Here is a 22,331-nt window from a genome sequence, read left to right as displayed (position 1 = left end):
ACTGCTGAAATTGCACTGTTTACAAAATGTGAACCATTGTCACTTAATAATTTTTCAGGATTTGAAATTCCCATGGTGGGACAATTTCTTGTAGGAATAGTTTTGCCATTCCTTTTTTAATCTGCCTTTGTTGTTGGCATGGCTTCTACCCATTCTGAAAACATGTCGACTGCCACTATGCAGTATCTCTTTTTGTCAGATTTTGATAATTCAATATAATCGAGCATTACATTTGAGAATGGTCTCTGCGGCCTGGGATGCCCCCCTGTCTCATTGCCTGACCCCTCCCCACATTGTTAATACCACAAATCAAACATCTGCTGCAAAAATCTGCTGCCACTGTGGAAAAAAACTTTGGTAAATCAGTTATTTTGCATAATAGTAAACATCTCCATTTGTTTCTGGGGCCCCATTGTCCATTTTTACAGTATATTCACGGCCTGCCTTCTTCCATTTCTCTTTATCATAGGCAGAAGAGTGTTGTTGTTGCATCGCTTCTGTCACCTAGTTCCTCATTCAGCTGTATTGCTATGGTTATCTGAACAGGAAGTCGAGCTGCAGCCTTCTCTGCTGATCTGTTTTCTTTTTCAATGGATACTGCATTTTCTTTTTGGTCTATAGTCGGATTTGGTCTTTATTTGAATCGGCTCACAATCTGCAATCAGACCTACATCATTTTTTATCAGTAGCCCATAAACATTTTGGAAACTCTCTCCAACCCGTCTGTTATGACAGGGAGTTGTGTTAAACTCAGTCTGTTTAGTTTCACTTCCTCATCCAACACTGTGACTGCTCTCAAACTTCTGTGTTTTCATGCCATGGCTGTTTTTGGTACCTTCATTTTGGCAGATCATTCTTTTTTTTTTTTATCTATTATGACCCAGTCGGTCAGTTCATGGCACCTGGCCATGAAGGGACCCGCGTCACGCCATTCAGCCTTCACTGGTTTGGCCAGCGATATGAGGCTTGTGCATTTTCCATGTCATAAAACACTGTCTGTTTGTCAGTCAATTTCACATTCAAAACACACCATTGGTCAGTCCAATACACATAGTCAGTCGTCACAATTTCTATGTCAACATTAAATCATTGCTGCGCATATTCATCATCATGATCAGTGCTTACATGAGAAGTGCAATGTAAATCTGAGTCTCTCATAGATTCAGAAGATGGCAACACTCTGTCATGAGCCGCTTTGTGGTCAGACATGTGTCAGAAATTTGCCATTCATATACAAACAGAGAAAAATCCTCTATGCTTTCAGTTTCATGCGTCATTCTCATGTCAGCTGATAAGCCCTGATCACCACAGTAACCAAAAACACCCTACTTACAAAGTAAATCCCTTCGCATTAAATTCACTGGGCATAACTTAGTAATTAAAAAACAATGCTTAATTTTTTATTCTATTTTTCCCCTTCAATTGAACACTCAAGGGTTTTCGAATATGGTTCTATGGCCACATGACCAGTTGCACCTCTGTAAGAAGTCGTCTTACCAGAGAGTGGAATTGGTTTTTCAAACTCTGTGGCTTTAATTACAAAATTGGAAGCTCCCGTGTCAAGCAGAAATAGCAAAGATGCGTCATTAACATTCATTTCTATCAAGGGTAAAGAAATATGAGCCTTATAGAAAAACCCTAGCAAGCAAGTCTTCATTGCATAGAGCAGAATCAGAAAATAAAGGTAAATTATACTCATCAGTTGGAGAGACAGGAACCCCGTCACTCACCCCCTCCTCCTCCTTTCAATCCGCCTGATCCCCGCCTTCGCCGTGTGGGCATTCATAACGCCAATGTCCTTTTCGTCCACAATTAAAACATTTGTCATAGGGCTCTTTGCGTTGTTGTTGAAATGGTTGACAGTTTCGTCCTTTTCCACGACCACGTCCTCTGCCTCTTCCTCTGCCATTGCCTCTCTGGTTCTGTTGGTGATGGGTGGAGTCGTTGTTGCCCATATACACACCTTGCATTGTCACCAGGGCCAACATGAGGTCTTTGTCTTGCTTGGCTGCGTTGATTTTTCGCTGCACTTTCATGATGTCTTGCGTGTCGTCTCATTTCTGCTGTCGAGGCCAGTTGCCATCCGACACAGCTCTTTTGAATTGCTTTTGAAATGTCACTGTCCAATCCATCCAAGAACAAAGTCTTTACTTTCATTTTCTGGAGGGCTGCAGAGCGGTGGTGGTTGTTCGTGTGGTGCGTTAGGAACTGTGTGACCCCGTCCTTCTGCCTCGGCTGGAATCTGGTTAGGATTGCGAGGAGGTGGAAGATGAGCCGGATACATCCTGTCCTCCTATCTTATTCTCACAAAACAAAAACAAAACAAAAAAACAATGCCATAATAGGGAGAAGAAGAAACAATGTCAGACGTCATTTTTCAAAGATATGTCATTTTTAAGATTGCATAATGCTTTTCTCTATGTGTCTTGTCTTTCCTCTTGACAACGTGAGTAGACCAATTTTGCTTTAGTTTTAGTCAAATGTGACACACTTAAACCCCCATTGAACCCATATTGCTCTTTTAAATACGGCACATATTCATGATACCAAATTCCTATTGCTTTGTCCTATTGCGTTGTCCATTATTTTGTATGAACCCTTCGAGAAATCAACCTGTTCTCCATCCTTCTTTTTTGAATTTCCGTTACCCATTTTTACTTAGACCATTTTGTTTGTTCAATTTCCCTATATTAATTAATTTTATTAATCCATATTTGCGTATTTTTATTTATTATTTTATTACTTTATATTTACCTATAAATTTTCCTCTTTCCTTCTTCTTAATCAACAGTATTTATATTTGCGTATTTAAATATCTTCCCCCGCGTGGTCACCACGCACTATATTTACTGTGTTAATTCTCCTCTCAGCGTGGCCACCACGACATGCCTACATCCGTCAATATAGGACTTTCAAAACTGCCTGCCTCCGTCGATGCAGGTCTTTCCCAAACAAGTGCCTCTTCTAATGTTCGAAAATTACTATCAGACTTATTTCAAACAAGCACCTTGTCTGGTGTTGAGAAATTTTCTATCAGACCTATTCTCAACTCTGGCCCTTTTAGAGAAGAATTAACACATGGCATTTGAGAACTTACTTTCAGGCTTATTCTCAAACCCTGTTTGGAAACGCTTATTCCAAAACTCTGACCCTTTTAGAAAAAATATTCAATACGCAAATCATTTCCTTATCTACTATGTGAATAATTTTCTCTCACCGTCTTGTGAGTCTCACTGTCTGTGAGTTCTTTAATCTTGGCATTGCGTCCACCTAGGTCGTCGTGAGGAGTTGAACAATTCTCTTTCCTCAAGCTTGAGGATTTTGAGCCGTAGAGTGTTCTCTCGGGATGGCCAGTCAACTGTTCCCCTCACGACGATCATCGGTTTTGCAATCGCATCCTCGTCGCCATTTGTTGGGGAAATTTATCAATATTCAAAAACCTGGATGAAGGAGACAAAGTCGATTCTCAAAAGATTAAACAAAGTATTTTATTTCATGCATGAAATAAGACGTTCCCACACAGACAGCGTCTGATATGAGAAGGTCCATGGCATTCTCACGCAGAGAGCATCTGACATGAGAAGGCAAAGGCCAGTCCCCTTTGCCAAGATTATATACCCCCAACATATCCTGAGTGGGCTGCATCTGTCAAAAGATTTGTCTCGTTTACCTTAAAAGGAAACGTCTGTGTTCAAGATCTCGTCTAAACATAAATTCTATCTGGACAGAACAATGCCCTGTCTGCACCAAAAACCCCCTGCTGTCAGCCACTGCTTTTTTTTTTCACACCTATTGCCTATCTTTAGTTTGAACAAAGTTACACACACATATATTCTTCACACTTTGGAGTACAAAAAGTCATTTGGAGTACACATATTGTCAGCCCTCACATGACCCAGTGAACATTTTGTTCCTTCAAGCCTGTTCTAACTTATACATTTATAAAAAACCTAGTTTTATATCTTTAATAATGTGCTTTTGATTATATTCCTTTAAATGCTTATGAGTAAAAATTAATCTTCATCGTTAATAAAAGTTGTACCCATACAAAAGTAAAAGAAACACATCTAAATGTAAAATTTCCATAACAATGCACACTGATAATGCCTAAAAATTGCTTTTAAAATCTTCTTACTGAAGTGGACATTATGCTCGCTTATGCTCGTGAGTTTCTTTCTCAGTGCTGGGTGATGAGGATGGCGATGGCTATGAGACGGATCACCAGGACTACTGCGAGGTGTGTCAGCAGGGAGGAGAGATCATCCTGTGTGATACCTGTCCTCGAGCGTACCACCTGGTGTGCCTCGAGCCTGAGCTGGAGAAAGCGCCCGAGGGCAAGTGGAGCTGCCCTCACTGTGTGAGTCACATCAACGCAAACCTACAGAATCACAGATCCATTTTAAACTGAAGGACTCAGTGAAGCCAGACATCGTCTGATATATTTCCCACATTTTTTATGAGAGCAGATCATCATCAAACCTTCATCATTTAATTTTACAGTATGAGATCAAACAGGATGTTTTCAGTTTGTTATTCCTCTCTGTAGGATCTTCACATTGAGCTTTTCTAGATGTATTCCCTAGTGAAAAATAAATATACTAAAATGTATTTGAAATACATTTATTTTATACATTTACATATCTATGCACTTAATATAAATACCCTGCAATCATACTTTTGATATCCTAAATTTGTATACTAAAAGTCTGCTAAATTGGAACAACTCATTTTGTACAACCGGTAAATGCACTTTATCCAGAATTAATGCTGAGGTCCAAACTAAATAAATACTTAAGTATATTTGATTGTGGTAAAGTGGAACTATTGCAAGTATACTTTAAGTACACTTTATCTTGCATTTAAAGACTGATATTATACAGAGATCATACTATTACTATCCTTACTAATAATGATATTAAAACACATTTTAGGCTTAATATTAATAAATGTGCATTGTGCAATAAAAAAGCGCTCCAAGTAAAGTTTAATTATTATCTTTATATCGGTAAGTCTCAAGCGATATGTCAGTAAATTGGTGAACGTACAGGTGAAAAATTTGAATATCGTACAAAAGTTCATTTATTACAGTAATTCAACTTAAAAGGTGAAACTGATATATTTTATAGACTCATTACATGCAATGTGAGATATTGCAAGCCTTTATTTGTTATAATTTTGATGATTATGGCTTATAGCTTATGAAAACCCCAAATTCAAAATTAAATATTGTGAAAAGGTTTTCATAAGCTGTAAGCCATAATCATCAAAATTATAACAAATAAAGGCTTGAAATATCTCACTTTGCATGTAATGAGTCTATATAATATATCAGTTTCACCTTTTAGGTTGAATTACTGAAATAAATGAACTTTTGCACGATATTAAACATTTTTGAGTTTCACCTGTATTTGTAGTATACTTAGTATGAAATAAATGTATTTACATAAATACATTTTGATGTAGGTTTTTTTTCACTAGGGTTGTAATTAAAGTCTATATCTTTCAGGAGAAAGAAGGGATCCAGTGGGAAGCAAAGGAAGAAGACTTTGAGGACTTTGAAGAGGAGTGTGACGATGTCCGGGATGTGCTAGGTGGAGAGGAAGAGGAGGATGATCACATGGAGTTCTGTCGCGTGTGTAAAGATGGAGGAGAGCTGCTGTGCTGTGACTCCTGCCCGTCATCCTATCACATTCACTGCCTGAACCCCCCACTGCCCGAGATCCCCAACGGAGAGTGGCTCTGTCCACGCTGCACTGTGAGTAATGCTCTGCCACTACACACGTGGTTCTTCGATGACTGGCAATTTTATCTCCAGTGGCTTAATATTTACTTATTTTTGTTGTATTGAAAGTGTCTTGAAAACTTTTTACAATAACTTTTCATCATTGATATAATGCTGATTATCAAATGTCTTTTTTTTTTTTGCTTTTACGCAGTTTTTTTCTCTGACCCAAACATTAATAAACATTAAACTACGAACTAAAACTGTGGTAGTTGAAGCATAAACCATTTCATTGTTTAATGTGGAAAAATTACTTACTGCAGGATGTCCCGTAGTTGTGGAGACACCACAACAAACAATTTTGTTGTGGTGACTCCTAATAAAGTTTTTTCCAAAAGTTATTATACTTGCTTACCATGGAGACAACAGTGTCAGTGAAGAGCATGCTTGAGATGAAATGTGAGACATGTGATGTGTGAAGAAAAGAAAGAAATTCAAGGTAAATATCTCTCGTGAACAGAATATTTTTGTCATTTTCAAGCTGTAATTTTGTTCATTTATGTGTGAAATATATATGAGGTCAATAAAAAAAAAAGTATATACTTTTATTCAGCAAGTTTGCAAAGTCTTACATTGTTACTATTTTTTTTAAAAATGCTGTTCTTATGAACTTTCTTTTCATCAAAGAATCCTGATGAAAAATGTATTAGTTTCCACAGAAATATTCAGGAAAAAAATTATAATAATAAATATGTTTCTTGAGCATATTAGAATGATTTCTGAAGGATCATGTGACAGTGAAGGCTAAAGTAATGATACTGAAAATTCAGCTTTGACAGGAATAAATTCCATCAGTATATACATCTACCATTTTATCTATTCTTAATACATACAATAAAATAATACATACAGTATATAAAGAGAAGTAAAGACTTGGGATAAACAGAGGTGTGTTAACTGAGATGGGTTTAGCTGAGTTGAATTTAGATTAGATAAGTCAGTTTTTAGATATTGATTATTGTGGTTGGTTTGTGTTGTGGATAAAGTAATTTATTAGGTTATTGAGTTTAACTTATACTTAGGGAAAGAAGACAAGCTAGTGATTTTAATTTATATTTAATACACCAAAAATTCATCAATGGTCAGTCTATCAGAAATTTTGAACACAATCGGCTGTTAACTTCTGTTGTCTGTTTTTCAGTGTCCACCAATCAAAGGGCGAGTGCAAAAAATTCTGCACTGGCGATGGGGTGACCCCCCACCCCCTGTTCCTGTCCCGCCACCCCCAGACGCACCCCCCGATGCCCCGCCCCCTCCGCCCATGAAGGGCCGTCCAGAGAGAGAGTTCTTTGTGAAGCTAACAGCACAGTCCTACTGGCACTGCACCTGGATCACAGAGCTACAGGTGCGGGAGTGAGACAGATGTGTGAGATCAAGCGTGCCGCACAAGCCCTGAAAAGTGAAGCCAAAGCGTCTCGATCGCCCCCCCCCGGTGACTGGTCCTAGTATAGGTCATAAACCCCGTGTTATTTAACGGCACTTAAGACCAATTCAATTACACTTCAAATATATTTTTTCCAAAGATGGTTTCTGTCAACATCATATGTTTTTATCACGCTGATGTAAGTTCAAGTGTTTGTTTTTAAAATAAGTTTGTTTTTAGTTAGTTATTTGTGTGTGACGTCGTCATGATTGACAGCTGTGATTGACAGATTCTCTGAGCGAAGTAGTCACTGAAGCACCAACAGTGTGCTTACGATTGAGTCTGCGAGAGTGAGGGCCTTGATTTCGCGACTTTACTTCCTGCTCACTTCCTGCGCAGACTCAGGTCCCGAGATGCCATATCGGGACACTGGCGGCTTCACTTCTCAAGAGAGCGAAGGGGCATCGTCCCTCTTTTTTTACAGTCTATGTGTGTGACAGACATAACTGTTATGCAATGTACAGATTTTCTCTTATCCATCTGTCCTTCCTCAGCTCGAGATCTTCCACTCTGTGATGTTTCGCAACTACCAGAGGAAAACGGATATGGACGAGCCGCCCAGTCTGGACTACGGCTCTGGGGGAGAGGAGGATTCTGGGAAGAGTGAAAAGCGGAGGGCCAAAGACCCTCAATATGCCATTCTGGAGGAGAAGTACTATCGATATGGCATCAAGCCAGAATGGATGGTGGTTCACAGGATAATCAATCATAGGTGTGTGATTTTTGTGTTAAACTACTATATTATACTGTATTTACTAATACTTTGTACTGTCAGAAGATTAAAGTGTGTGTGTATGTGTGTGTGCACAGCATGGATAAGAAGAGCAACTACCACTACCTGGTTAAATGGAGAGATCTAACCTATGACCAGTGCACCTGGGAGAGAGATGAGCTGGACATCCCTGAGTTTAGTGGGCACAAAACGGCGTACTGGAGACACAGGTGCAGTCATACATAGATGTTTCAGCAAACTGTCACAAGGGTTTGATTTTTCATAGGATAGTTCACCCAGAAATAAAAATTATTTTATTTAAAGGGGCTAGAATTCAGAAACCGACACCGGTGGCCGTTAAATGAACTGCAGCCAGCAACTTATTTCTCGTGCTCACACTTGTGCACATGTAACGTACACAAGACAAGTATATTTGAGACTATAGACTATATAGATCTGGCTATGTGAGACTATAGTTTGAATTAATTCCTTTTCTTTGCATTACACATTGACATTACAGTACAGAATGGCTCTTTCTGTATTATCCTGAACATTGAATAATCATTCGCTTCATGTGTGATTGAACGGAAGAGAGGCTCTCGGGAGATCGTCACATCCTTTTGATTTTCCCGCCAAGTCCTTTAAATAAAAATCAGTCTACAGGCTTTCATAGACAACCTAAGAAGTTGAGGAAGGTCCTTTTTTTAAGTTTCGTTACAAGCTACAACAGATATCTTATATATATATATATCCCCTTTAATCATCCACATGTTGTTTTATTATATTTTTATAGTATTTTTTCTTCAGTGGAACACAAAATGAGAATTTTAGTAGAATGTGGATGATCCTTATTCCCTATAAATATTTACTTGTTTGCCTTTAATGCCCTACATCTGCATTGTAACCTCTTTTAAATAAATGTTTTAGTAATTTAAAATTTTTCTAGAAATTATTATATTTTGAATGATGGAATAAGCAGTGTTCTATTTTTTTCCCCTTATAGGGAGGAAGTGATGAAGGAAGACCCAGAGAAGCCAAGGAGGATGAGGAGGAGAGAGGAGAATGATGAAGCTCCTAGCACGCCTGTTAATGATGTTAGTGTCAGCCTTTTATATCAGTGGTTCTTATATTTTTAATACAAAAAAGTTTTGTTTGCCAAAATGGTAAATGGACTGCTTTCATATAGCACTTTAAAAGACCCATGGCCACCAAAGCGCTTTATATATTGCCTCACATTCACCCATTCATTCACTCACTCATTCATACACCGACGGCGGTGTCAGCCATGCAAGGCGCCATCCAGCTCGTCGGGAACAGCTGGGGTTAGGTGTCTTGCTCATGAACACCTCGACACTTGGTCAGGTGGAACCGGGGGGGGAACCACCTACCTTCCGGTTTGTAGACACTCCTGCCCCAAGATTTTAATTTTTTCTATTTGCCTGTGTTTTCTTCAGTTCCAGCGCGTTGAGCTCTCTTGGCCACCATCATTTTAACCTCTTCTGATGTTATAATTTTGTCAAATCTGCTTTCTAGCACAAAGTCCTCAGTGCATTAAAGCTTTTGGGGCATGTAGGATGACCACCCTTTTTTCTGTCTTTTCTCACCACTTCTCTGCCCATCTCTCTTCTTTCAGCCCACAATCAAGTATGAAGATCAGCCAGACTTTGTGACAGAGACAGGAGGGACGCTGCACCTCTACCAGCTGGAGGGGCTGAACTGGCTGCGCTTCTCCTGGGCTCAGGGCACCGACACCATCCTGGCTGATGAAATGGGCTTGGGCAAGACCATCCAGACCATTGTCTTCCTCTACTCACTGTTTAAAGAGGTCTGTGCGGGTCAGGTTACAAAAGTATATGTTAAATGACTAGTAAACTCTTGAATTTCACGCTATATTTCCTCTCTCCCATCCTGTTTCTCTCTGTCCATTCTTCCCTATCACTGGGTTTATTTCTGTTTATTAGGGTCACACTAAAGGGCCATTCCTGGTGAGCGCACCGCTCTCCACAATCATTAACTGGGAGAGGGAGTTTGAGATGTGGGCTCCCGACTTCTACGTTGTCACCTACACCGGAGACAAGGACAGCCGGGCCATCATCCGCGAGAACGAGTTCACTTTTGACGACACAGCGGTGAATCGAGGAAAGAAAGCCTTCAAATTGCGGGTGAGGAGATGAGCACTGGAAAGAACGCAATGGTTGGTGATTGGAAAAGTGAAATGCAAAGATGGACAGTGTGAGGAGGAAAAGGAAGAGAAGTTAAATGGTTAAAGGAGAGTAGCCATAGTATGAGAGACGGGAGAAAGGATGTAATTTGGTTGTGTTAGAAGAAACATACAATAAATTACTTTTACTGTAACCGTTCTTTTCACTTCCCTCCAGAGAGAAGCGCCCATTAAGTTCCATGTGTTGTTGACGTCCTATGAGCTTGTGACTATAGACCAGAACGTTCTCAAGTCCATTGACTGGGCCTGTCTTGTAGTGGATGAAGCCCACCGTCTCAAAAACAACCAGTCCAAGGTATACTCACTTCATGGGTTTTTCCCATTTTCTGTCCAGGATTTATTCGGTTTGTGAGTGTGTTTGTGACAGAGAGAGAGAGAGAGTTTGGGAGATTTAATTTTCTAATTTAATACAGGAAAGGAAATTACATTTTGGATTATTTGCAACACAGCAGATTGAGGATGACAGAAATAAACCGGCGCCTTTATAAACGGTCATAATAAAGCCATTACGCATTTTCATTCAGCAAGTCATTAAAAAAAAATCATAGAGGGGACAAAAATATGGATGTCAGATGTTATTTTGTAGTGCTTTTTTTTGTAGTTTTAAATATTTTTTTACTAATCATTGTCTGTGCGCAAGTAACTTAATTAACAAATGAATGAAATGTATTCCTGTGTTGGCAAAGCTATATTTTCAGCGTCACATGATCTTTCAGCAATCATATTTAATTTGTTGTTCAAGTAAAATTTCTCATTGTTGAAAACAGTGCAGCTTATATTTTTGTGGAAACCGTGATATACTTTTTTCAGAGTTATTTGATGAATAGAAATTCAAAAGAAGATTTATTTTAAAGAGGCTATATGCAGAATTCTGAAACCCTAGTTATTAGCGACACCGGTGGCCATTAAGTGAACTGCAGCCAGCAACTTATTTTCTCGCGCTCACACTCGTGCATGTAACGTACAAGAGATTAAATGTAATTCAAGGCCCCGATATATACTCAAGGCGAAGCTCTTTTTCGTTCTTTGCTTAGAAGTAAAAAGAAGTTGGAAATACCTTTGCTGTACTGTTAACGAAAATCCAGACGCTGCTGAGAGCGACGTAAGATGAATATGTAAATATGTGCTGCTCACTTTCCTCTCAATAACAAAATAAACAAAAATGACAGTGGTGAGAAAAAGCAGTTAATAAAGCATCTGATCGTAGTGATGTGGATATATTTGCACCAGCTCTGCAATTCACCGGCATCATTTCGACAGATGAGGTCAATAAAATTACATTGTTATGATAGTTCGATTATATAGATCTGGCTATGTGAGACTATGTTTGAATTAATCTCTTTTCTTTGCATGGCACATTGACATTACAGTACAGAATGGCTCTTTCTGCATTATCCTGAACATTGTATAAGCATTCGCTTCATGTGTCATTGAACGGAAAAGAGGCTCTCGCGTAAACGTCACATCCATTTGATTTTCACGGCAAAAATGTCCCGAGTCCTTCACATAAAAATCAGTCTACAGGCTTTCATAGACAACCAAGGAAAGCGTGGAAGGTCTCAGTTTTTTTAAGTAAGCAATAAGGTACTCAAGGCAAGTGCTGTATCGTGAATAAGTCACGGCTAAAGGGCAATACGCGAGGCAATACGCGAAGCGGAGTAACCCCTTCAGCCGTGACTTATTCTCGATACAGCACTTGCCTCGAGTACCTTATTGCTTTTATAAAACGGTTACCACATAATACAACTATTAAAGCCGAAAAATATGTATCTATGCAACTTTCATGAAGTAAAATCACTAAAAGCCTTCCTTCCGCTGAAAAAAATAGTCCCTGACTGTAAAAAGCAACAAAAGTTACATACATTATTTTGCCAATAGATGGCGGCAAAGACTGTCTTTATGAGTGAGTCAGTCAGTAGAGAAGACTTTTACATTGAAAGGACTCAAACTTGTGATCACGGAGAAGGAAGACGCAACTGACAGATGACTAGGCACGGGAAAACCCCTTAACTGTTAAAAGGACAATATATCGCAGCGGACATTCAAACAGATTTTTTTTATTATGAATATATAGGACTGACCTGGAGGAAAATGCTATGTCTACTGTAAATGCAGGTACACTCGCTTACTCGATCTCTCACAATACTCTACTATAGCTTCAATGAACAATATCGATGAGATCAAACATGTGTTTGCGTTGCTAAGATTGGTTGCTAGGGCTGTTGTGTAGTGATACATAGAACCGTTGGGTGAAGCGGTCATAGCCGTGTTTTATCGTGAATAAAACACAGCTATTGGCCAATCAGAATCAAGGATTGGAACTAACCGTTTTATTACAAGCTGTTCACACATTGGCAATAACAAAGCGATGAAAATTCTTACATATAGCCTCTTTAAATTGGACGTTAAATTGGACGTTTTTGTAACAATGTGAAAATCTTGATAAATTTGATCAAGAGCCCTTACTAAATAACAGTATTACTGTAATTACTTTAAAAAAAAAAAAAACGTTTGAACGGTAGTATATATACATTGAGGATTATCTACACATACAAGAAACAAATTCATACTAATTCTACTCCTATTTGTACACTTTTGCACAGAGATGTAAAATGTTTTGTCATTGGCAAGGGGTGCTTATCTTGGTTTCATACTAAATTATTAGGGATGCACCTTGAATGTTTCCAGTTGAGAGAAGTGTGTGTGTGTGTGTGTGTGTGTGTGTGTGTGTGTGTGTGTGTGTGTGTGTGTGTGTGTGTGTGTGTGTGTGTGTGTGTGTGTGTGCGTGTGTATGTGTGTGTGTGCGTGTGTGTGTGTGTTATTAACTGAAGTCTTTTGTTGTGGTGTGTTAGTTCTTCAGGAGACTGAATGACTACAAGATAGACCACAAGCTGCTGCTAACGGGAACGCCACTCCAGAATAACCTGGAAGAACTTTTCCACCTGCTCAACTTCCTGACGCCCAACCGCTTCAAGTACCACAAAACAAACAATAGCACTCTTACCCACTCTAGACTATAAAAGTGGCCCAACAAAGCATTTGGACAGTAAAACGTGCAATGTATCTAATGCAATGATATACTTTTTTTTAGTTTATCTAAAGTGTCCATATATCTTTAGGGGGTCCACTGTATGTACACACTGTATCAACACAACTACACTTTGTGTCTGTCCCTCAGCAATCTAGAGGGTTTTCTAGAGGAATTTGCGGACATCTCTAAAGAGGACCAGATCAAGAAACTGCACGACCTGCTCGGCCCGCACATGCTCCGGAGACTCAAAGCTGACGTGTTTAAGAACATGCCCGCCAAAACTGAGCTGATCGTCCGAGTGGAGCTCAGCCCCATGCAGAAGTGAGACCCACAACATCAATATGCGTTTGCATGCTGACTTTATTCATACATCTCAAGATAATTAGTAATGAAAAAAGTAATGAAAGCAAAAAATGCTTTTCTTACTCAGTATTTTTGTCTTGTTTCCTGTCCAAATATAAAAAAAAAATTAAATAAAGATGAATTTACTAAAGTAGTAAAATGTCATAAGATATTAAATCTTGTTTTCTGGGGGGGGGGATCCAAATGTAGTGAGTTTTTGCTTAAGGCGAGACACGGCAGGCAAAAACATCGGGGTTTTTTCACTGGTCAATTTCGAGATTTTGGGATATTTGTCTTCAATGCCTTCTTTCAGACTTGTGGTGACAAAAAGTCCGAAATACACATTTAGGTCTTTATTTTACAATTTTATCTGCACCCTGTCATCACGTACACCGTTAGTAAGCTCTCTCTCTGAAAGTAAAGAGAGAGAGATCATTGGCTGATGATAAATCTTTAATAAAGCCTGTTTTCTCAAAATGACTTTTCTCTCATTCTCCAAGTCCGAAATCTCCACTTCAGTTGCACCGATATACACCAAACTTTCCAGTCTTGTACCAGTTATATTATGAAGACATTTACAGAGGGATTTGTAAATATATTATTCCTAGCCTGATTTATATAACATTTTATTCCAAAAAACCTGGCAAATATAAATGTTTTAAGGCTATTGATGTGACCATGTTTGGCTGGATTGCCCTCGAGTGCCTCGAGAGGGCGCTTCTCCCCTGCACTTCATTCCCTTGGACTGTTCACGCACACACTCTGGACTAATTTCTCACATCTGTTGCCACTGATCACCCTCACCTGCATCTAGTTTTCACTCACAGCTCCACACACATTTATACCTCACTCTCACTATTACACTTGGTGAAGTCTTGTTTTGCCACGCTGCATGTTTTCCTCGTGTTTCCTTGTTTCTTGTCAGTGTTTTGTTACCTGTTAAAATAAAGCTCTGCGAATGGATCCGACTGCCTCTACTCCTTTACGACAGAAGACTTCACCAAACCAGGATCCAGCAGACTTCCAGAGTCTTGCTTCCGAGGTTCGTTCCCGGGCATCTGTGTTGGTCACACACCAACAACAGCTCGTCAAGTTGACGAATCTCACGGAGGAACTAGTGAGGTCTGTTCATACCCTCACTCAACAGAGCGCGGCCGCTAATGAAGCGCAAGCCCCAGCTACACCTGCGCCTGTCACATCAAGCGTGAGTACGGCTTCAAGCAAACCAAAATTACCCTTCCCTGTGAAGTTTGATGGCTCACCTGTGGCATGTGAGGGATTTCTTCGGCAGTGCATCTTGTATATGCATCGTCAGCCCCAGTTTTACACCTCGGATTACGACCGTGTTTCCTTCATCTGCTCACTGCTCACTGGAAGGGCTCTGGAGTGGGCAGGCGCGCTCTGGGAACCAGGTCGAATTTCGTTCCCCTCTTATGCCGTTTTTATCGCCCGATTCAGAGAGGCTTTTGAACTCCCCGCAGGAGAGGAGGATCCCGAGGAACTGCTCTGGTCCCTGCGCCGGGGAGGTTCGTATGCGGCGGATTTCTCTCTCTCATTCCGCACGCCACTAAGGACTCTTCTTGTTAAACTGTTTGATCCTCACTTGATAACCGTCAGAGGGGCTTTCAAGTATACCGTTCCTGCCAAACCCACTCATCGTGTTGGATCCCTCGAGTCCGGATTCCACACTGGTCCTGTTGAGTTGGCTAATCCAGAGACAGCGGAGGTTTCGCCAGTAAAACCGGAGTTTGAGCGCGTGCCAGCCGACTCGAGTGAGCCGATTGAACCGAGTGAGCCGATTGAACCGAGTGAGCCGATTGAACCGAGTGAGCCGATTGAACCGAGTGAGCCGATTGAACCGAGTGAGCCGATTGAACCGAGTGAGCCGATTGAACCGAGTGCATCCTGTGAGTCCAGTGCATCCTGTGAGTCCAGTGCATCCTGTGAGTCCAGTGCATCCTGTGAGTCCAGTGCATCCTGTGAGTCCAGTGCATCCTGTGAGTCCAGTGCATCCTGTGAGTCCAGTGCACCCTGTAATGAGTCAAGCCCAGTGAAGCGCCGTCGCAGAAGGAGAAGGAGGACTCGTTGGGCTCGCCAGGCTCCGGAGGGCGTTCCCAGACTCCTCGCCCTGCCGGCCCCGCCTCTGCGCCTCGCCCTGCCGGCCCCGCCTCTGCGCCTCGCCCTGCCGGCCCCGCCTCAGCGCCTCGCCCTGCCGGCCCCGCCTCTGCGCCTCGCCCTGCCGGCCCCGCCTCTGCGCCTCGCCCTGCCGGCCCCGCCTCTGCGCCTCGCCCTGCCGGCCCCGCCTCTGCGCCTCGCCCTGCCGGCCCCGCCTCTGCGCCTCGCCCTGCCGGCCCCGCCTCTGCGCCTCGCCCTGCCGGTCCCGCCTCTCAAGCTTCGGGAGCCTTTTGATTTCCCCAAGTATTTTTTGGGGGGGGGCAGGAGGTACCCTGTGAGGGCCATGGAGGCGGCGCCTACATGGACCCCGTCACGTCCTGCTCCGCCCTGGCCGCCGTCACGTCCTGCTCCACCCTGGCCGCCGTCACGTCCTGCTCCGCCCTGGCCGCCGTCACGTCCTGCTCCGCCCTGGCTGCCATCACATCCTGCTCCGCCCTGGCCGCCGTCACGTCCTGCTCCACCCTGGTCACCCACGCTCCATGGCCCAGGCCCGCCTTGCCTGTGTCCTGGTCCCGTTCCCCTGCACGGGCCTGGCCCTCCGTCCCTCCCCCAGGATGGTCTTCACTCTGCCCCCCGCCTGGATTTTATTTTGGAGCGTCTGGTAGCCGCTCCTTAAAGGGGGGGTTATGTGACCATGTTTGGCTGGATTGCCCTCGAGTGCCTCGAGAGGGCGCTTCTCCCCTGCACTTCATTCCCTTGGACTGTTCACGCACACACTCTGGACTAATTTCTCACATCTGTTGCCACTGATCACCCTCACCTGCATCTAGTTTTCACTCACAGCTCCACACACATTTATACCTCACTCTCACTATTACACTTGGTGAAGTCTTGTTTTGCCACGCTGCATGTTTTCCTCGTGTTTCCTTGTTTCTTGTCAGTGTTTTGTTACCTGTTAAAATAAAGCTCTGCGAATGGATCCGACTGCCTCTACTCCTTTACGACAATTGACAGTATATTCTGATTTACAGGATAACAAAAGTAGATATCCATAAATCCCTCTGTGATTTTTTTCCCATCTAATATGTGAACACAATGAAAAAAATATTTTTAACCGGGCTTTATTCAATACTCAGATTTCGTTTTTTATATATGCAAATTAGTGCATATTTAATTAGAAATAGCCTAATTTGCATATTTAAACATTAAATTACAGAAAACTTGTAATACTTTTTTTTCAAGTTTCATGGTGATATCTGCTAGTTAAACATTTTACCCTATTCACCTGTAGTGTCTCGCCTTAAAACAAGCAAATTATCTGCCAATGGGGTAAGGAAAATAATGTTAATTCAAACATTATTTTTCTGACCCCATTGGCAAATAATTTTACTTGTTTTAGGCAAAAACTCACTTACAGGTAATTTGTAATTTTCCCCCAGGAAACAAGATTTCATATCTTATGTAATTTTACTAATTTAGTAAATGGATCTTGAAATTTTTTGATATTTGGACTGGAAACAAGACAAAAATACTGAGTAAGAAAAGCATTTTCTGCAGTGTAAGCATGTTTCTTATTGCATGCCAGCCTAAAACATTCAAAGCAAAAAGAGAAATAGTCGATTTATGTGGAGAGGGAGATTGTTTTTCATATGTTTTTGTGCGTACCCTGTGTGTGAACAGAAAATACTACAAGTTCATTCTGACGCGTAACTTTGAGGCGCTGAACTCTAAGGGAGGAGGGAACCAGGTGTCTCTGCTCAACATTATGATGGACCTAAAAAAGTGCTGCAACCACCCCTACCTCTTCCCCGTCGCGTCTGCCGTAAGCACACACACTGTATTTCTGACAGCTACACGAAAACTTTTGAATTTGGAACATTTGGATGGGTTTTTGGACCTATCCTAACTAGTGTAGTGTGAAATACTGCCACCTGCTGTCAGACAAATTGGTTAAAATGTTGTCAGGGTTTTTTAGTTGAGCATATATGTATCTTAGGCTGTTTTGTTATGTTTGTGTGTTGCAGGAAGCTCCCAAAACACCAAGTGGAGCGTATGAAGGTGTCGGTCTCACAAAGGCTTCTGGGAAACTCACGCTGCTGCAGAAAATGCTCAGAAAACTGAAAGAACAAGGCCACCGAGTGCTGGTGTTCTCTCAGGTACAGACGCACATGTTATATAAATACACATTCACACTGCCTGTTATTAATTCCTGCTACAGACTGTGTGATTTGGGCAATGCTATAAGATCATTACAGGTCACACTGTTTTACATGGATCTAATAAACTTGGGTACGGCATGTATGTAGACTGTAGGATGATGATGAGGATGACACCTATTGAATCGTAGGCTACGACGCAAGTTAGTATAGAAGAATATAACGTCTTCATCAGCATGTGCTAGTGGTGAACAAACAGAGCAAGATGAATGACATTTTGGCAATTGTGGTTTTTATGTGCGCTGAAAAAAAGAGGTCGCGGTCATGTCTAGGGAAAAGAGGCCAACTTGACAATGCAAATTTTACAAATGAAGCTTGAGGTAAATAGTTTTGAGTTTTTGCGTCATGTCGTGTTGATCAATACGCCATTTCATGTTGCATTTTTATTGGTTAGTCAGTAGATGTTGAGATGATCATTTTAAAGTTCTGACACTGTCAGAAAATTATTGCAGGCTGTCTTTGGTCGCAAGACCTTGACAACATCAGCCGTCTTTGAACCTCTCTCACTCTGCGGCGTAGGATCACCGTTTAGGGGCCACGACTGCAGAAATCACCACGATTGGTCATCTTTCATCTGACAGCCCAAAATTGTACAATGTGTCTAACCAGGCATTACACATGCCACATAAGAAGCTGCTGTATTTGCATGGACTATCAAATTGTGGTATGTTTAGTGCCCCCAGGTGGTACACAGCGGAAATATAAAATACTAAAAATATTACAAAATATATTGTTTTTTAAATTGTATTGACCATGTTTTATTTCTATTTAAATTGTATACAGCTTTGTGTTTCTAATGATTGCCGTCTAATATGGAGCCCACGGTAGCCACTTGGATGGTAATTTTGATTTGATCACACTTACACACTCTGTTTCCTCCGCAGATGACCAAGATGCTGGATTTGCTGGAGGATTTCTTGGATTGTGAGGGTTATAAATATGAGCGAATTGATGGAGGCGTTACTGGAGCTCTCCGACAGGAAGCCATCGACAGATTCAACGGTAACAGCAGTTCACCATATATACATGTTGAGAATATTTCTCTTTAATTATTTTGGAAAATTAGCTACAGCAGTGATACTGTGGTGCTTCCAGATGATGAAACAAAATTACAATAACATTAAATAAGAATATATATATAAATTTTTGTCTGAAACAGGGTTTCTGCGGGTCTTAAAATTTAAGGCCTTAAAAAGGTCTTAAAGCAGTGCAGTACATATTAAATTCATAAAGTCATGGCATGATATGTTACATGCATTGCAATATATATATATATATATACGGGTGAAACTTGAAAAATTTGAATATCGTGCAAAAGTTAATTTATTTCAGTAATTCTACTTAAAAGGTGAAACTAATATATTATATAGACTCATTACATGCAAAGTGAGAGATTTAAAGCCTTAATTTGTTATAGTTTTAATGATTATGGCTTACAGATTATGAAAACCCCATATTCAAAATTAGAATATTGTGAAAAGTTTCATAGCTGTATAATCTGTATAATATATATATAGATATTATATCTATATATATATATATATGATATATTATATACTATATATATATATATATATATATATATATAAATTGAAGGGATTAGATATTTTATTTGTATATATATATATATATATATATATATATATATATATATATATATCCATATATATATATATATATAAATATAAATATAAAATATAAATATATATATATCCATATATATATATATATATATATATATAAATAAAATATCTAATCCCTTCCCTTCAATTTATTCCTTACATTTTCTTTACTTGGTCTTAAAGGGGTCTTTAAAAAGTCTTACCTTCATTAAACCCGCAGAAACCCTGTATGAATGTCAAGCTGTGCCCTACTTTTAACACGTTTAGTATTTGCACTAAAGAGAGAGCAGCAAAAACTGAGGTGATTAAGAAACGGGTGAGATATTATTATCCCTCAGAATACGTGAGTGCCTTCTAATGCTAGATCGCATCAAGCTTTAAGAGCAGTCTACTTTAAACTCAAAAAACTTTGCACATGATATCAATAATGAAACTAGTTTGACACAGAGCTGTTGCGAGCGCTTCTAGAATGATGGGAGAAAGTGTAAGAGATAAAAAGTTTAAATGCATTTGGTAATTATTTGTTTAAAAAACAACTGCACATGCAGTTACATTGAAATCCTCTCCAAACGTGTGCCAGAATATTTTTAAGTGCCAGTAAAGATATATGTGAGTCTCATGAGGGTCTTGCAGCGGTGGGATTTGGACTACAGGAATATTCATATTAATCAAAATGCATCTGTCATTCACAGACAGTTCTTAAGCTTGTGCTCAAGAGAAAAAATGTGCCACTAGGTACGTGGATGGTCTTGAGCAAAGGTGGTCTGAAATGTTTGAGAAACACTGAGCCAGAGGTTTGGTTTGGTTTTAATAGCTATTCAAATGTCAGTGCGAAGTCATCTTTACTCCCCCCCCCTCAACCTCTCCTCTCTTCCCAGTCCAAATGTTGATGATAAATGTGTTTGGTGAATTTAGAGAGGCTATTTTTCTCTGTTTGTAAGACTCAATCCATTCTTTGAGCATTCTTTGAGTCAGTTGTTTTTCAGATGTGGAGAAAAGTTTATGCAAATGCTGAATGTCTTAAAATGGCAGTTGATTTATTTTATTGTTGGGTAAGTAAAACAATAGGACAAAATGACTCGAGAACAGACATAGTCCTCTGTTTAAAGCGTTTGTAAAGTCTGGAACCGTTGGTGAATTTGAATGTTCCAGAGGATCGAAAGATATATAAACATTTGAACAACAGTGGTGCTATAATTATATTTTGTATTATGTTTATGGGATCATTTATTTTGGTATTTTGTGGTGTTGAGGTTGATTGAATGGGTTTTATTGAAGTTTGTGTTATTTGTTATGATGACTTTTTGGGTGGCCAAAATGTATGACAAAAATCTTATCACGCTATGAACATTTCTACATCACGTTTTGGGATTTTCCAAACACACAACACAAGTTTCACCCTTAACTTGTTCGGGACACATCTTGTCGCATAGTTACGTGCATCCGGTCACCGTTTAAACTGTCCTGTCAATCATCTTGTCACAGTTAAAATCCTCCACATTAAATTTAATTTAATTTCCTACCGTTTCAGAGAGAAATTTAGTAGCACGTTGATCTTCCAGTCGTGGGTCTTTCCTGCTGATAACTCTCCTCATGCGTTTTCAATTTGCATAATGATGCATTTAAAAGTACACGACCAAGCTTATCTTTACAAAAGTTCACAATGCTGTTGCTTATGAAATATAATGTGGATAACATTGAATAAATATATTTTCTTCAGGTTAGATACTGATAATTAAGCGCTCAAACCCCTTTATCTAAACCTCTCTACTTAACCGTTGGACTCGCACATACCATAGTAAGTCGTTTTTTAACACTTTTTATTAATTTGGCTTGTTACTAAAGATTATTATTATTCTTAGACTAAATTTCTCCACGCTACTCCTCCTAAACTGTTCAAGCTACAACCACCAAACTCAGACTAGACCTTCAAACTGTTCTGACTCGAGTTGCTTCCTCATTTTAGACTGACCAGACTTAAGGTTTTCCTAAAATTGCAGATCAAAACTCGGAAAAATCCCATAGACATATCTATCTATCCATCTATCTATCTATCTATCCATCTATCCATCTATCCATCCATCCATCCATCCATCCATCCATCCATCCATCCATCCATCCATCCATCCATCCATCCATATCTATCTATCTATCCATCTCATCCGGCTATCTTTCGAATACTCATTTCAACATATTACGATTTGGGACACACTAATTCTAATTTCGAATACTATTTAGGACAGGTAGTATGCGAATTGGGACAAATCACATCGGTGTATCTGATATAGGCGGGCCAGAGGCGAGCTCGAAGTCATTAGTAAACATTGCAAGATGGCTATGGATGAACACCAGTTGTTTGAAACGGCTTTTGCCGCGACAATGAACGAGTTAGACTTGGCTTTTTATCTAAAAGAGGAACAAAAGACGGCGCTCAAATCATTCCTTTGCAAGAAGGACGTTTTTGCTGTTTTGGTGACCGGATATGGCAAGAGTCTAATCTTCCAGTTAGCACCGCTGGTAGCGAAGCGTATGGGGCCTAGCGAAAACTGTTGTGATTGGTCGTAGTGTTATCCACTTGCTTGCAGTGAGATTTTCAAATGCATGCTTGGTGCCGCCCCTCGAGCTGGGCGATTTTCATTACTCAATCCCAGATCCTTAATCTTTCGGATTTGGGTCTGGATTTCCAGGATATTGTTTTGCAACAACCATAATGAAATGCCCCTTCACAATAGATAATGCATTACAATGAGCTCTGTTAGAGATACATATGGCAATTTATCTGTTCATTAAAATACTTTACTCACCTGTTGAGTGATAAAAACATCATCTCAGCTTCGCTTTTACAACATTTCAAATCCTTCAGTTCT

The 22,331-nt window shown here is 40.2% G+C and overlaps 1 protein-coding gene across 4 annotated transcripts in view; it reads left to right on the top strand.

Annotated features, from left to right (window-relative positions):
• The window catches only part of chd3 (chromodomain helicase DNA binding protein 3), a 76,645-nt gene that overhangs the window by 11,120 nt on the left and 43,194 nt on the right, over nucleotides 1–22,331 (top strand). For all 4 annotated transcript variants that reach the window (XM_079585611.1, XM_079585610.1, XM_079585609.1 and 1 more), the window contains exons 8-21: nucleotides 4,182–4,357; nucleotides 5,507–5,755; nucleotides 6,924–7,127; nucleotides 7,700–7,917; nucleotides 8,016–8,147; nucleotides 8,921–9,011; nucleotides 9,551–9,742; nucleotides 9,879–10,079; nucleotides 10,296–10,433; nucleotides 12,991–13,112; nucleotides 13,317–13,490; nucleotides 17,307–17,448; nucleotides 17,651–17,782; nucleotides 18,727–18,844. In XM_079585611.1, coding sequence (XP_079441737.1) covers nucleotides 4,182–4,357; nucleotides 5,507–5,755; nucleotides 6,924–7,127; nucleotides 7,700–7,917; nucleotides 8,016–8,147; nucleotides 8,921–9,011; nucleotides 9,551–9,742; nucleotides 9,879–10,079; nucleotides 10,296–10,433; nucleotides 12,991–13,112; nucleotides 13,317–13,490; nucleotides 17,307–17,448; nucleotides 17,651–17,782; nucleotides 18,727–18,844 — 2,289 coding nt within the window. The remainder of the gene's footprint in view (nucleotides 1–4,181; nucleotides 4,358–5,506; nucleotides 5,756–6,923; nucleotides 7,128–7,699; nucleotides 7,918–8,015; nucleotides 8,148–8,920; nucleotides 9,012–9,550; nucleotides 9,743–9,878; nucleotides 10,080–10,295; nucleotides 10,434–12,990; nucleotides 13,113–13,316; nucleotides 13,491–17,306; nucleotides 17,449–17,650; nucleotides 17,783–18,726; nucleotides 18,845–22,331) is intronic.

The sequence above is a fragment of the Phoxinus phoxinus genome, assembly GCF_949152265.1.
Source record: "Phoxinus phoxinus genome assembly, chromosome: 2".
Lineage (NCBI taxonomy): Eukaryota > Metazoa > Chordata > Actinopteri > Cypriniformes > Leuciscidae > Phoxinus > Phoxinus phoxinus.
This window is presented reverse-complemented; position numbering and strand designations above follow the sequence as displayed.